General features: G+C 35.8%; 1 protein-coding gene across 3 annotated transcripts in view; it reads right to left on the bottom strand.

Annotated features, from left to right (window-relative positions):
• WDR26 (WD repeat domain 26) overlaps positions 1-16,551 on the bottom strand; it is a 40,614-nt gene that overhangs the window by 18,691 nt on the left and 5,372 nt on the right. For all 3 annotated transcript variants that reach the window (XM_004270994.4, XM_004270995.3, XM_033430405.2), the window contains exons 4-7: positions 12,970-13,106; positions 10,535-10,632; positions 8,679-8,835; positions 3,377-3,515 (exon numbers count right to left, since the gene is read on the bottom strand). In XM_004270994.4, coding sequence (XP_004271042.1) covers positions 3,377-3,515; positions 8,679-8,835; positions 10,535-10,632; positions 12,970-13,106 — 531 coding nt within the window. The remainder of the gene's footprint in view (positions 1-3,376; positions 3,516-8,678; positions 8,836-10,534; positions 10,633-12,969; positions 13,107-16,551) is intronic.

The following is a 16,551-nucleotide window of genomic DNA, read 5'->3' as shown; positions in this document are numbered from 1 at the left end:
TATGTGAAATCTAGAAAAATAGTACAGACGAACCTATTTCCAGGGCAGGAAGAGAGACGCAGACGTAGAGAATGGACGTGTGGACACAGTGGGGAAGGAGAGGGTGGGATGAATTGGGAGATTATGTTTGACATAAATACACTACCATGTGTAGAACAGACAGCTAGCGGGAACCTGCAGTATAGCACAGGGAGCTCAGCTTGGTGCTCCGTGATGACCTAGATGGGTGGGATGGGGGGAGGGGATGGGAGGGAGGTCCAAGAGGAAGGGGATATATGTATACATATAGCTGATTCACTTCATTGTACAGGAGAAACTAACACAACATGGCAAAGCGATTACACTCCAATAAAAAAAATACCAAAAACTGTTTCATGCACATTAATTAAAAAATACAACGCTGTAAAACAGGGGTCCCCAACCCCTGGACCGACACTGGTCTGCAGCGTGTTAGGAACCGGGCCACACAGCAGGAGGCGAGCGGCGGGTGAGCCAGCGAAGCTTCACCTGCCGCTCCCCGTCACTCCCCGTCGCTCCCCATCGCTTGCATCACCGCCTGAACCATCTTCCCCCCCCGCCCCCACCCGTGGAAAAACTGTCTTCCACGAAACCGGTCCCTGGTGCCAAAAAGGTTGGGGACCACTGTAAAAGAAGAAGTTGAAAACAAATGAGAATATTAATATTGTATCTTCTGAAGTACAATATCTCTATAGTAAGATATTCCAAGTGGTAATACTGTGTTCATGGAACCCACTTAACTTTGCTTGGATTTTGGGCAGGGGAATGGGTAAAATTCCTTTTTGGGGGAAAGGTAAGAAAACCTGTTAAAAGAAACTAGGCATTGGAATCACATCAATTGAAATCTTAAGGTTCTCTATACATTCTTTTTTCTATCCATTAAAAGTACACACACACAAAACACATGTTCCAGAAGAGCACCAATTTTCTTAAGAAGTTTTTCAAATAGTATTTGACAGAATAAAATATCATGATACCAAATTCTATGAATGTAAGCATTAACTCTGCATTTCCCAAGCTAATCTGGCCATAAAAGCCCTTTACATATAACACCTATTAACATCTTGCTTAAGCAGTATTCTCACAGAAACACTTTGGGAAACACAGGCATAAAAGTGTGAACTCCTTAGTGTGCAAGATCCTCCTCGACCTGGTTGCTACTTACTTCATTAACCTCATCTCCTAGTCTACAAAATCTCTTTGCCCAAATGTCCAGCCACATTATCTTTCACACAAGGACCAGGTGTAACTGGTTTTGCCTAAATAATTATTTACTTCTCCTTCACCCAAGACTTAACTTGTCTTAACTTTCCCTTGCTTTCCAGTTCCAGTACACTATATTATCAGGAGCCCAGTGTGACTTCTATCAAAAGGCCTGGCACACAGCAGGTGCTCAATAAATACTTGCTAAACCAAAGGAACTCTTACACACTGCTGCTAGAAGAAAAAACAAAATAAAAAAAGTTTTGATATTGGCTTTCTTTTCAGACATCTTGCAAATAACTACTGAACAAAAATGCTCCTCATAATAGTATTCAAAGGCTATGACTGGATCCCAACCTATTTTTCTAGTCATGTTTTCCACGCTTTGCCTTAGTCATCCTATTCTCTTACTTGGGGGTGGGGAGAAAGGAAGGGAAGGTCCCTCTCTTCCTTTTCCTGTCTCTACCTGTGCTATGCACAGCAAGCCTCAAATGAGGTACTCCTAACCTGTGAAGCTACTTGGTGCTTTCACAATACTTTACATATACTGTACGATTCTTATTTCAATGTATGTAATTCCCCTTTCTAAACTGTGCATTCCTTTCACAGAGGTTCTTAACCTGAGAGCTAAAGGAGTCATCCAGGGATAGAAGCAGCAGTCCTTGTACTTGAAAATGCACACCTTTACTTTCACTAACCACAGACTGAAGTTCAGTATTTCCTTCAATCTTGAATGCAGGCAGTTAACAAGCAAGGTAGTATCAAGTATTATATTAGGTCATATTAGGTGACTGTTAATAATGGAAATCTCAAATATTTTCACATCATATTATAGTTGTTGCAGATATCTCAAAATATTATTTATGCTTGTCACTAATTCAAAATTCTTATAGCTATCAGATCTGCTGCTAGAATTTGTTACTGAATATGTTAATAAAAAAGCAGCATTATTACTATACTGTATCTGTACTATTTTGATAACTATATTTCAATATAATTGGGTTTCCTTTGTAATTAATATATAATATATACTTGGGCTTCCTATGTGTTTTGGTTTATGCATTTAAAAACATTATTCTGAGGAGGGGGTCCACAGGGTTCAGACTGCCAGAGGAGTACATGGTACAATAAAAGGGAAAGAATGCCTGATTTAAGACAAAGGGTAGATCTTATTTACCTTTCTTCATTCATAGCATAGTGCAGGTACACAAGAATTGATGTATGCTGTCAAATTTGATTCTCTTCTTTTTAAAATATTTCCTTTTATGGCTCCCTTTCTCTATTTTTTCAACATAAGAGTTCAAAACTTTATTGTGGGCTAATATCATATTCTAATTCGAAATTTTAAAATAAGATTACTTATAATTTCTCATTTTAGGTGAATGACTCCTATACCAAATACATCTCCCTAACCTATTTGAAGTCACGTACTTCCTTGATTGCTCGATAAATGTTTAATTGGCTGAAAGAAATGGAAACACTTATTTCTACGAATCTGTAGGTCACCTGGTTATAAACAAAGACAAATCTAATTTTAGAGAGAACTTAGAATTTTAAATCCAGAATACAATACTTTTCGTATGTATCACTGGGGGGGGGGGAGAAATGGGGGGGGTGTTTAACAGAGGTTCCACAAATTACAGAAGATAATGAAGGGTTTCAGAAGGCAAAATGGTAACGAGTCTTTTCTAACCTGTGACAGAATGGACATTGTATTAATCTGTAAATCAAGTATTAACAAAGATAAACTGGCAGAGACATTAAGAGCAGTAGGTCTGGAGTAAAAGTATTCCTGGATTTAAGTCTAACTCTGCCATTTATAAGCTGTGAGGGCCTGGGCATTTAACTTTTATCTAGGTTTCCTCATCGGAAAACAGGAGATATTAGAATCTCACAGCGTTATTCAGAGGATAAAACTAGATAATGCACGCACAGACCAAGTACAATCCTAGCACATAACGCTCAACAATTTTGATAATATTAATCTGTATATATTACCTAAACAACACAGAAAGAGATAAGACATGACAAAGATGACAAAAAATGCTCTTGGAAAAGAATGCTACTTATATACACATACTTTAAAAATATGTACTCAATCAATTAGATTAAAAACTACTTTTTGCAATCTAAACATTCATACTGGAGTACATACCGGATCAACTTGCCATATGATAACTGTCGTATCTTTTGATCCTGTTGCTAGTTTAGTGCCATCGTTAGAGAATTTACAGAACCACACTTCATTACAATGCTCCGTAAGTATCTGCTGAGTATAACATGGGAACTGCCTCCTAAAACAAATAAGTCCACAAATAATTATTCTTTTAAAATAGATTAAGAGTAATAATAATGAAAAAGGTTAAACTGATGAAACTTCTTTGAAGATCAAAAACTTTCAAAATAAAATATGAATGCATTTGTAAATCCTAAGAATCACATTTATATTGGTTATATTGAAAAAGAAAATATTATAACATTAGTCAGGCAATCTCAGGGGAAATCAGTAACCTAAAGTCTGCTTCAATTTACAATTTATCCTTTCCCCCCGCCCTCAAGATTAAAGAGAATTTTTGGTCTGATTAAGTCAGTTCATATAAATAAAAATTAACAACCAGGGCTTCATGTTTGTCTGTATAAGTGGGCTGGCATCAGGTTGTTCTAGAAGAAATAATGTACATTTTCATTTATATAAAAGCAACTTGACATAACAAACAGAACAGGCACTGTAGCCAGACAATTTTGGGTCACAAGCTTTATTATCTTTGCCAAGTCATTTAACTCCTCTGAGTCTCAGTTCTCTCATCTATAAAATGAGATGAATATATACGTAACAAGGTTCTTAGGGTTCCTATAAGGATGAGAAACACATCTGAAGTTGCTGGAATGTAACAGCTATTCAAAAGTGATTACCAGTATTACTTTGGGGACAGCACAGGAGAAGAGCAATACATGGTAGAGGCTGTAGTGGTCAAGAGTAAAGCCTTAAGAATGGGAGCAGTAGAGTCTGAGAGACTTAGGTTCAAATCCTGGCCACTTACTAGCTGTGATTCTGGGAACTTATTTAATCTCTCTAAATCTCAATTTTTCCAGCCATAAAATAAAGACAGACAAGGGTACTTGCGTTATAGAATTCCTTTTACAAGGATGAGATAATGAATGTAAAGCATTTAGACTGAGTCTGACGCTTAGCCAGTACTTTGTAAGTTGCAGTTTTTATACATTAAGGGTAAAGAATTCTATGATTAACTTTCCTAAGTTAAAGAGGATAAAGTTATCCTAAGAATGACTATTCTCATTAAGCACTCACTTTTAAAAACCATTCTATCCTTTTCCAGTTTCTACATCAGGACTGTCCAATAGAGCTTTCTGTGATAATACCCACGTTATACAACTGTACTGTCCAATCTGATAACCCTACCTGTATGTGGCTAGTGAGCACTTGAAAGGTGGCTAGCACACTTGAGGAACTTAGATTTTTTTCATTTAATTTTAATTTGAATGACTTTTCCTTTACATTTAAATGGCTACATGTAATTAATGGCTACTGTTGGGACAGTACAGATCTGTATTGTAAAAAAGTTACTTAAACGTTAATGGGTAACTTCTAAGTCTGTTTTAAAAAAATGGTCTTCTCTATTTTTTTCCCCCAACCAATCTATAATTTAAGAACATATTCTGTCAATTCACCAGCCTGACTGGCAATATGTAAATTAAATTAACATTCTTTATCTGGCACACATGGTAATGTACCTTAGCAGTTGGCTACCTGGAGACTGCTTTAAACGTTCAGACTAACTATAAATTGCTTTAATATTAAAATATTAGTCTATATCTGAACTGAAACATAGTCAATTCCAGTTTACATTTATTAAGCACCTATTAGATGCCAAGGACTGCGCTACATGCTTTACACACAGTAGCGTTAATTCTCAAAACTACCTTGCAAGGCAAGTAATAGCCCCATTTTCAGGAGGCTCAAGGAGAGCAAGTAACTTAACATATATAAAACTGATAAATAATTGAACTAGGATTTAAACCTATGGCTGACTCCAGGGTCAGTTTTCTTTCCAAATATCATTTTTCAAATCATATTTTTCAAGACACTGCTGGATAAAATTTCAATCAAATAAGTACTTCTAAATCAAAAATGATTTTTCCCCCTCCTATGGGTAATAGTCAATATTTATTCAGTGAGAAACACTTTATATCTAGGTATAAAATACACAATAATTCAAATGGCTAAAGTCGATCATGAATGAAGATATATCTAAAATCAGAGCAGCAAAATGTTCTTAAGGAAGGAATGATTCATAATCAAAATTACAGGGTGCAAGGCAACCAGATTATTGACAGTCAGTTGTATCTGAATGTCAAGGTGGTATTTAAATTGTCATTATTTTATTATTACTTAAATAATCTTTTAAAAAGACTAATTGACAACCCCTAGTTTATTAAAAGGCTATGTCTTTGTTTTCAAGTAAATTTAAAATTTTAAGATTTGTTAAAAATATCAGTACCTTCCCAAATCAAACTGAAGAAAAGTAGCATTTTAATCAAGCATTTTAAACCTTAACATTTTATAAATCTTAACACTCTATAAATATTTTATGATCCTTTACTAAAAAATAATACTTATAAGCAGCTATCTGTGGAAATATTCTTCCACCGTTTGCTGGTGGAAAAAATCCCACAGAATTACTTAACAAGAAAATTCCTGTCCCTTACTGATCAAATTTCACCAAAAATATGTATGCATGAATTGTGAAAAATATAAATAATATACAATCTAATGAAATTTCTTCAGTGCTGATCAAGATAAAAAAAGTTATAGTTCATATTTTCATAATCAATTCTTTATTCTCCAGAGATTAAAGAAGGCCGGTATTTAGATTTAAATGCTAAGATTTAATTCCGAAAATACAGTTTTCTAGTTTCAGTGCTAAAATGTAGTTTCTAAAAGGGAATAAAACAAACAATAAAAAATATCAACTTTTATTTTGAAGACATTCAGATGAGTCAGGAACACCAGCAATTACATAAAATTTAGGTTCTATTTTCCCAGTTCAGCAATAAAGGGCACAACTCACTCTAAAGACTATATATACTGACTTAGTTAGTGCCTGACATCTATCTCCCCACTTAGTGTCTCCCCAGAGTGAAAAGTCAAGGCTGACTCCTTGGAGAAACTGGGTAGATGGAAGCCTTTCACTGAGAGAGAGAATTCAATAGGAAAAACAGACTTTGCAGGGATAAGTGAGAGGAGAGGGAAATTCTTGTTTGAGATGTCGCACTTACGGTACTTGAGTAATATCCACATTGTCGTATTAAGGTCTAAGGCTTAGGAGATAGTTCTGTAGCTCTAGCCCAGACCTAGGGGTCATTAGAATCATGTAAGTATAACCTAAACAGGAAGAGTAGGGTGAGAAAAGAAACATAGTTCTGGAACACAAACTTATTAAAGGGACAGGGAAAGTGGAGGAGCCTCTTTCCTGGAGGAGTAGCCAGGAGTAAAACCGAGTCTGGAAAAAGGAAAAGCTTCACGGCAAAGCAGTCAAATGCTATAGAAATGCTAACATGTAGGTTGGAAAGTAGCCATTGGATTTAATAAAGATGTTGTTCTTTATCAACATTAGGAACAGTTCTGGTGTTGTGTTGGCTGCGTAAACCCTAATACTACAGAGATCTGAAAGGTGAAGAAGTAGTAAGGAAGGCAACTATTTTAGGAAGTTAGCTCTACGGCGGGGTGGGGTGGGGGGGGCATGGGCAGTAATAACCAGGAAGAGCACAGAATCAAAGTTTTGTTTTGTTTTTAGAAGATTATAGGGAAGACCTTCCAATCGTCAATGGTTATTTCTGAGGAGCAAGAACTCTTTCATTCTTACGTAACACTTCAGAGTGCTTTCTATGCAGGTTTATAGGAGTTTGATCCCTGATCTGAGGGTTGGAAAAAGTCAGACTAAATACTGTCCATCATTTACTTTCACAGGTACTGGTATAGAAATTAAAGCACTTAAGAAAAATGTAGGTCATGTGCTCATAACATTGCAGTTTCCAAACAGGAAGGCAAGCTCTCAGCTTACTGACACCTCCTGAACCATGAAGTCTACCATATATACCTTTCAATGTATTCCACCACCAATAAATTCATGAACCAAAAAAAATTCGGGTTCACAATCGCCTTAATTTTAACATTGATCTCAAATTCCCTAAAGGAGCTATAAAATATGAAACCAGATAGCCTTTTAATCTATTATCTCCTCCTACCTCTATTCAACTTAAACGAAAAGTTAAAAATTCTCTTAAGCAAATCAGAGAACAATGTTAAAGAATAACAAGGGATAAAGGAAAAAAGATCTCTAATCACTTTCTTTAAGTACACCACGTAATTATCCAATACTTTAAGATAACTAAGACTTAAGTAATTTATGGCCAATAGTTCAATTATCACTATTTTTTAAATTGCAATGAGGGACGGTGAAGTGAGAATCCAACTACATTTAAAAGTAGTTTATGCCCAAGTAAATGATGATCTTAAATCGCAGTGCATGTATGCACACATATATGAGTTTTGTAGTTATTCAGAAATTCCTTGTTTTTCCAAAGCTCTCATACTTATACATTTTTGTTCTTCCTATGCATGTTATTTTCAGTAGTTCTCTGAGGATATTTGATAAAAGAAACTGAGCATGTGCACTGCAGCTGTTATGTCTGGTTCACCAGACCCAAATAATTTTCTTCCTGGAGTTTGAAAGATTTCACAATTTGTTTTTCAGTATCTTAAAAATTAAAGCTCTGCTGAAATTTTGGAGATCATTGTTCAAATAGTAGGGACTTTTTTACTCAAAACACTCCTAACATCGAAAGTGAAGCCCGAATTCTTCAAAGTTAAATTATGTAGATGGGTAGGTATGATAAAACCCAAACCAGAAAGTTAATACCTGTTGCTCTAAACATGTCTAGTTGAAAGGTCACTTTCAACTAAAAAGCAGAACTTTCATTGTGAAAAAAGTATTTCCATGACCTTTACGAGCAGAAAATAATCTGGGCTATAGTTAAAACAGCCATAATGTCCAGGAAAAAAAAAAAAATCACTAAGTGATCTCCGGCATCCAAGGACAGTAAACACTTCAATCACTGGCATTCTTATACAGTATCACTTACAAATTCTTAAAAAAATGGCCAGATATAGAAAATGACCAACCAAACCCACAGGCAAATAAAGGCAAAACAGGCTTTGCAGCTTCAGTTCTCAAGGACTGGTTTCCTATATAAACATATACAAATTTCTTTTAATTGTCAACTTCAAGAGTTCTAGCTGTACTTGTGAATGCTAAAGCAAACATGAATTGTTTTATGGTGACAGGATAAAACTCTAAAAAAACATTTTAATAAAGTTCATAAGTGAGACCATAAAAGGTTAGCCTACTTTAGAATGTAAAAAGTTTTTCTCTTACCTACTACAAACATGATCTATAAGCAGAGACACAGAATCTAGATTATTATCAAGTTTCGTATTGTGATATAGGCACCGATCCCTTTGTAGTTCCACCGCCTGCCGCAGGAGAGTTTGTAAACGCCGTGGAGGAAGCATCACTGATGGTGGTAAATAGGCTTTAATAGAAGATATTTTTAAAAAGAGAAATAAAAATTAAAATTAAAAAAACAAAACAGTTTACTTTTATTTAGGACATCTGACTCATCTTCTGCTGTACTTGCCCTTACTGTAATAATACCATGCCCTTAAATAGAGCAGTTCTGGGCGACATAACATGTAAGCTTCATGAATATCTGTCAGCACCTACAGCTAGGTTGCCACTAGAATGGAATACACTTGGGCAGGAGGGCTTTAATTTGCATGTGGATCCCCTAGAACAACAACAACAACTCAGCAAAAAATAAAAGGGCACTGATGATGAAAAGAAAATCTAGAGATAACTGTGTCCCAGAGGGAGATGAAGCATCACTGCAAGTATAGGAAAAATACCCACTTAACGAAGAGTGGGCCAAAATGTTGGAACAAGTTCCAGGTCCCATCAGATTGCTTCTAATGCCAAGGATAGTGTGAAAATTCAGGGAATATAACTGGAGTTTTGATTATAGATACCAATCTATTCCAATCCTTCAAGGCTTACACCTCCACAACCACATGGTCTTCTGATTCTTAGGATCTCCACTCCCACCTCAACATGAAAACACAGAATATGGTATAACCAGAGAGGGAAAGAGGGTCTTTCATTATAAAGATGTGGCAAAAATGAAACCCCTACTCTAATTTGGAAGTTATATAAAATATTTGGAAGGAGGGTAAAACATTTTACCTAAAGAAATCTGTGCCTTACTGTTGAAATCAACAAAAAACAGGCATACCTCGGAGATACTGTGGGTTCAGTTCTAGACCACCGCAATAAAGGGAACATCACAACAAAGCGAGTTACAAATATTTTTTTGGTTTCCCAGTGCATATAAAAGCTGTGTTTACACTACATTGTAGTGTGTTAAGTGTGAAACAGCATTATGTCTAAAAAAAATGTACAAGCCTTAATTAAAAAATACTTTATTGCTAAAAAATGCTAACTATCATTTGACAACTCAGGGTTGCCACAAACCTTTAATTTGTAAAAACTGCAGTTATCTGCGAAGCGCAATAAAGTGAAGAGCAATAAAACGAAGTCTCCCTCTATCTAAAACACTTGTGGCTTAAAGCTGTGGTTTACATGTTTTTTTCTCTAACCACAGCATTTCTCCCCCAAACAGAATCTTAAGCGGAGCATCACTACATAAAAGAAATGAAAGGAGACTTGCTCTGGGACCAGCATCCTGTTACTGACTCCTGAAGTTAGCTTCTTAGACTCCATGGTGGAATTTGAAGTCTCTGGTTTAAAGGGCCTCTTACACTGACATATATACACTACCAAACATAAAATAGATAGCTAGTGGGAAGCAGCCGCATGGCACAGGGAGATCAGCTCGGTGCTTTGTGACCACCTAGAGGTGTGGGATAGGGAGGGTGCGAGGGAGACGCAAGAGAGAGGGGATATGGGGATATAAGTATACGTATAGCTGATTCACTTTGTTAAAAAGCAGAAACTAACATAAAAATGTAAAGCAATTATATGCCAATTAAGGTGTTTAAAAAAAAAATAAAGACCTATCAAAAAAATAAATAAATAAAGGGCCTCTTAATGGATTCCCCCTCACTCCTCTTACATAACCACTTGATAAGAGTATGTCTAGACACAAGTCTTCCTAATTGATTCGTAGTATCATTTCTAAGAGAAAATACAGAAACATCAAAATTCAAGACTCTTACTCTGAAGTTTGTCCAACAGTTTGGATCGTGAAGCTGTTCCTTTGCCTTCCCATTCCGCTTTTGCACGTAGGTCTTCTGCATGGCTACACATCAGATACCTAAAAATATGACAGGAGAAAGCACCAAATATCAAACCCTTTTCTCTGAATTAAACATAATTGAAAAGTACTGATTATACTTTGGATATCTAGTTCTTACTAAGAAATATAAATCAGGAAGAAATTTCTACAGTGGACCCAATTCATTAATACAACCTGGCACCTGAATATAACAATAGAATAGTAGATATTATTGTTATGCTATCTATTAACAAAATGCCTCCTTATATTTACTGTTATGTATCATTATACATATGTAGCTCTTATTGGGTGCCAGGCTCTGTTCTTAACTAAGCACTCAACATATATTAGTTCGTTTTATGTTCATAACAATGCTGTATGAAGTAAACACTATTATTCTATTTTTACAAATGAGGAAACAGAAAGCTTAAGTAGCTGGCTTAGGGTTAAGCAGCAAAGTAGAAAATGAACCCAGGCATTGTAGCTGCAGAACTTTCTCTTAACCAGTATGCTAACCTAACTGCTCCTCAATAAACAAAACGAAACTAAAAAAAAAAAAACCTTCAAAGATACTCATACTCAGTTAACTAAACAAAAACAACATACCTTCAAAAGTTTTTCATAAATGCCACTCAAGAAATGGTATAATTGGATAATCATCCTTGTGTCATCTTGTGAAAGGTACTGAGATCCCAAAGCAGAATATTTGGGAACTGTTTTATTACTCACTATATGTGCCGAAGGAGGCATAAATGCTAAATTCATGGATTCTGGAGAATACATGAGGGCCCCCTGCTGGAAGTGTGACCCTGACCTGGTTCTGGCTCTTCTCAGAAGAACAGGCTTTAAAAGTAAAAGAAGTGAAAGAATTATTCAAACCTGGAGATTAGACCTGGCAAGTAACTCTCCTGCTATTTCGCCTAGTACTCTGGTCTCAGACAATCTGTTCTTCTCATTTGTAACAAGGGTATTAAGTAGGGTAGTGAGGATTAAATAAGAGGGAGTATATGAAGTACTTGGTCTACTACCTGGTATATAGGTAGAGCTTGATAAATGGTCATGTAAGTATCAGAAACCTCTCAGTTAACTTGAGTATCACCACCTCCTTTTCTTAACTGCATATTGCATTCAGCATATTACATTTAGCATCTAAATAATGTAATAGCCTCTTACCCAACAGCAAAACTACTTGTTCTCTTGCTGTTTACTAAATATATAGTGCCTTAGCTGATGAGAACTTACTTTTTAATATGTAAGTAATTACACTCACAAAACCCTATAAAAGAAGTTGGACAATGCAAAAATTTGGCTTCCAAAATAACTTTTGGGGAGTTATTATCAATTTTACGAAAAATTGTTTACTTTTAGAATTTTCTAAAAGTTACCCATGGTTGCTCTGCTCCCTTTTGAAAATACACATTATACCCTAAGGTTTCAAACGCGTGTCTGTTTATGGGAAGTCATGTGGTATAACTCAAAGGACACTGGACTAAGAGGAAGAAACCATGTCAATTCGACATCTTGTCATTTCTGGGCCATTTCCTTACGTGAACAATACTTGTCACAGTTAAAAGATAAAAATGCAAGGATGAGGTTTAAGTGTTTTGTTGGAAGAAGTGGGTAGAAGGTCTCACCGTTTACGAAGATGAGGAAAACGAGAGGAGGAGCAGGTTTGTGCGGGCTGGGTGGGTGGAGGGACAATGGGAATTAAGCATTTCTGTTCTCAACACGTAACTTTGAGATACCTTTTAGACATCCAAATGGAGACTGTCAAGTAGGCTATCAGGTATATACACTTTGAGTTCAGATGAGAGGGTAAGTTTAAGAGCCACTGGCATGTAGATGGTATGTGAAGGCATAGTATAGAATGAGATCACCTAGAAGGTGTGTGTAGACAGAGAAGGGAGGGAGGTCCAAAACCAAGGGTTTGGGCACTCTAACATTTAAGGGATCGACACGAGGATAAAATGAGATTGTGTCTATGAAACGCTTAGCAAGGACCTGGTACATGACAAGTATATGTTAAAAAAAAAAATGTCTGTATGCATCAACACTAGAAACTTTATTGCTTTTTTTTTAATAGAAGATTATGCCACAGGGCTTTTATAGAAGATCATGAAATGGCATTTCACTGTTAATACATATTTCTTCTCCCTTCACCCACTTAAGCATCTCTCTATTTCAATATGGAAAGCTTCCTAGGATGACAAAAATAGTTTGTACACACATAAGTGAAATTACCCAGACAAATATTACCCAAGAATTTAGCAATACTCACATCTTGGGAAAATATTAAAAGAAATGCAACTTTGGAATGGTAACCTTGATAAAAATAGCTCCTTCCTCAACCTGGAGCTAAGAACTGAGCTTTCTTACCCACTAAGAACATGAATGCGCTCTGTATTGTATTTCAGTGGCGTCAATTCACAGCGTAGAACTTGAAGTGCCTCCAGGACCTTGCCATCCTCCAGGTATTCCAGGTACTTCTGCTGCAGCAGCAAAAACTTCATCCTCTGACATGACAGAAAGCAGCAGTCAGGGGAAAAAAGTTGATGGAAGTTTCAGAAAATGTTTGTGCCTAAACAGAACAGTAGAAACCATTCTACTATGCCCTTTAAAAATAATTGTTATAAAGCTTTAAAAAGACTCAAAATATTTTGATTTAATAGGGTCACAGCAGATTAAATGTGACCCTATTGCTCCATTTCACATATTAATAAAAGTCTGCTTTGAACAAATAATCTCAAATTAGAAAAGATCATTAGTGACCAAGGCATCAACACAGGAGAAAATTAATTCTGCCCTCAAAACATTCACCTAGAATTTTACTTCTTGCGTGAAAAGCTAGAACTATTCCAAGTATTCTAAATTTGCTTTTTAAAAAGTCTGACTTCTATAATGGCTGTTGGGGGGTTTCATGCAACAAGTTTTAAAAAGACAGCAGAAAAACCAGTTAATGGAGGAATTACTTAAAGGCCACAATGTGAAAGAAGGACTAAGTAGACCAGAAAGCAGAACTGGAGCCACTGGGTCAAAGTTACAAAGTGTCATATTTTGGCTTATCAAAGGTAAGAAAAGGTGTCCAGCAACTGGATTAGAGGCTGGTGTGCAAAGTACTGAGTTTCCTATGACTAAAGTGGACAAGCATGAGCTTGATGGACTCACTGTCTCTAGGTGGCAATAAAGGGATGCCATCGAAGGTTGAAAAATCGAAGGTTGAACTCAAAGGTCTTTGTGTATTGGTAACTATCTTGATGCATTTCACTATGAAGCACAATTATTATCAACTCTTTTCCCCCAAAAGGACAAACCATTTCCAGCTTATTGTGAAGCCCTTTCACATTTAGTTTTTTTCTGAAATGTGTACAGCTTTAATACTTTTAATGTTCCTTTACTCTGTTACTTTACTTTTGACTTGAAAGTGATCATCGCAGTTTTAGCAGCTTTTTGCTAGACAAAAGAGCTTTTACGAATATTAAGCTTGCAATTTCTTTTAAACCTTAAACCTAATTAAAGACCACTGCTTGGAGGGACTCATTTATCAAATCTGTTACTTGTGGCACTTGAGCAAGTCAACTGATGCAGGTAGAAAATTTAGTAGACAGGAAATGTTAGTCATACTTAGAGATTCCAAGGAACATAGAGGTAAAGATTCCAAATGCATTCAAAAGAAAACCCCAAATGACAGCCTTTTCTTCTTCATTAAGATGCTTACTTTAAAAGACATTAAAAATAAACTGCTGTCAAAAATGGTGTGGAGAAATTATCGTTTATTCACAAAATTAAGAGTATAACGAATTGCTCTGTAAGATTTTCTTTTAGGGAGTATTGGGGAGGCAGGCATAACCTACAAGCTTATAAAAATCGTTTCTAGAGAAAGTAAACCAAACAAACCCTCCCATGTAAGTTAGGCATACATTTAAATACATCTTTTACAAGATACATTGCTTATGTTTGGTAATAATCGAATCTTAAATCGATAGCTAAAGAACAAAAGAAAAAATTTCAAACTATGAGGTAAGCTCCTATAACTAGAAAAATTACACTTAACAAATTTTACACGTAAAGTTAGATTTACTAATGAATGTTTCGGAAATAGGTTACCGAGATGCCCTGAAAACACGTTACTGCACATGTAACCTAACGTTAAACTCTAGATGTCAAATAAAAAAAATACTTTAAAGTCCATCAGGTGACAAAAAACAAAAGACTAAATAGAACAAAATCTAAAAATCAAATATTCAAAGTTATTATGGATATTCTCACCACTTTATCTTCTGAAAAAACTTCAACTCTTTATGAAGAGTTCATATACTTCCATTTATCAATATAATGTTAAGAGTTTCACTTTACCTAGGATTTTTGAATCAAACTTGAGTATCATTTAGTTGCAGAATTTTTCTGTTTAAATGCCATTGGCAGCATGTGTATTTAATTTCTTCACTGAATTTTCTTAATAATTGGGAACCTGGGGGAAAATTCTGTCTGTTTTTATTCAGGGCAAGTCTTAACTTTGGGGGTATCAATCATTAAGTCCTATGCACGCCACCTTCCCCATTCCAACGTGTGTAGGGACAGTGCCCTAGTTGCTATTTCCTATTTCCCCCTTACTTTCCCATCAAGATCCTACTAGAACATGTTACTCTCTTTCTGTGGAGCAAAGGCAGGGCAGGAGAGAAGAGGAACGCAGAGTAAAACTTTGAGAGAAGCCAATATACACACATATTTCTGTATATACATGGAATGCTATAAAAGCAGCGCAAGAACATTTCCCTATGAGTCATTTTATCCAGATTAAGACAAAGAATACCCTCAAACAGATACCAATTCCTGGTAGTGTGCATGGCAACTAATAAGCTACTGGCCAAGAATAGCTAGAGATTTGGTTGAGAAACTGTTTATTCTCCTAAAAATCAGTTCAATTCAAGTATTTGACACATAAGATAAAGATGGAGCAAGTAAAGCTATATTTTACTTCCCCAAATTTAAAGCACAAAAATGTAAATACAGTTTCAAGAAAATGAACATCTGTCACAAAAGACGTTAATTATGTACTGAAAAAATTTAAAGAATCAGGCAAAACTGAAGTTTGCTGAGGTGGGGACAGGGCTTTACTATGGTGTTTTTTTTTTTTTTGAAAGATCATGAACTTCTTAAATGAAGAAAAAAAGAAAACAGGTTGAGATAATAAACTCTCCTTTGTATCCTTCCCCAACTCCTAACTAGACCTCTGTAAGAGATCATTCCTGATCTCTGAAAAATGTTTCAGCATCTTTGGGCCTAGCAGTAATTTTTTCTCTTTTACTATCTGATAAAAACTTGAAATTGGTAAGTGACTAGGTAGGATAGTTTGAAAGATAGATAGTGCACGTGGTAAATCCTGCTGTTGTCCCCCATCACCCTACCCAATATTTGGATTTACTGTTTCCTCCCATATAATTATACTGAACTCAATGTGAAGCTCTGAAACTCAGAAGTTATGATACACAGGAAGTCTGGTTATCAAGGGCAGTTAGCTCCTAGCTAACTTAGCAGTGGTTCTGACCAGCTCTGAGATAAGGTTATAACCAAGTTATATCAATTAAATCATGACTCAGAGGAAAGTAGAAATGAATTATATTTAAACCATGGTTTTCAAAACTCCTCCCTATTTGACTTTAAAATATACTAGTAAATTTCTGTAGATCAAGTTAATATTTGAACACTTTTGTTAAGCATGTTTCTATTCTATTAAAATAAGAATCAGACATTTTTAGACATATAAAAGTTTTGTTATTGATCTCAAATACCCACCCAAATTCCCCAGACATGGCTAAGAATATCTGAACCCAAACTAAAATATGTTGATTCATAAGCTCAGCTTCCAGAAACTCTGGAAAAAATTCTGCTATTCCTAGTATCATTTGACTAGAAACCATTTAAAAATATGGGGGTTGAAAGGGGGGAGTGGATTGGGTC

Source organism: Orcinus orca, chromosome 1 (assembly GCF_937001465.1).
Source record: "Orcinus orca chromosome 1, mOrcOrc1.1, whole genome shotgun sequence".
NCBI lineage: Eukaryota > Metazoa > Chordata > Mammalia > Artiodactyla > Delphinidae > Orcinus > Orcinus orca.
The sequence above is the reverse complement of the archived record's forward strand: the minus strand, read 5'-3'. Positions and strand labels throughout refer to the sequence as shown.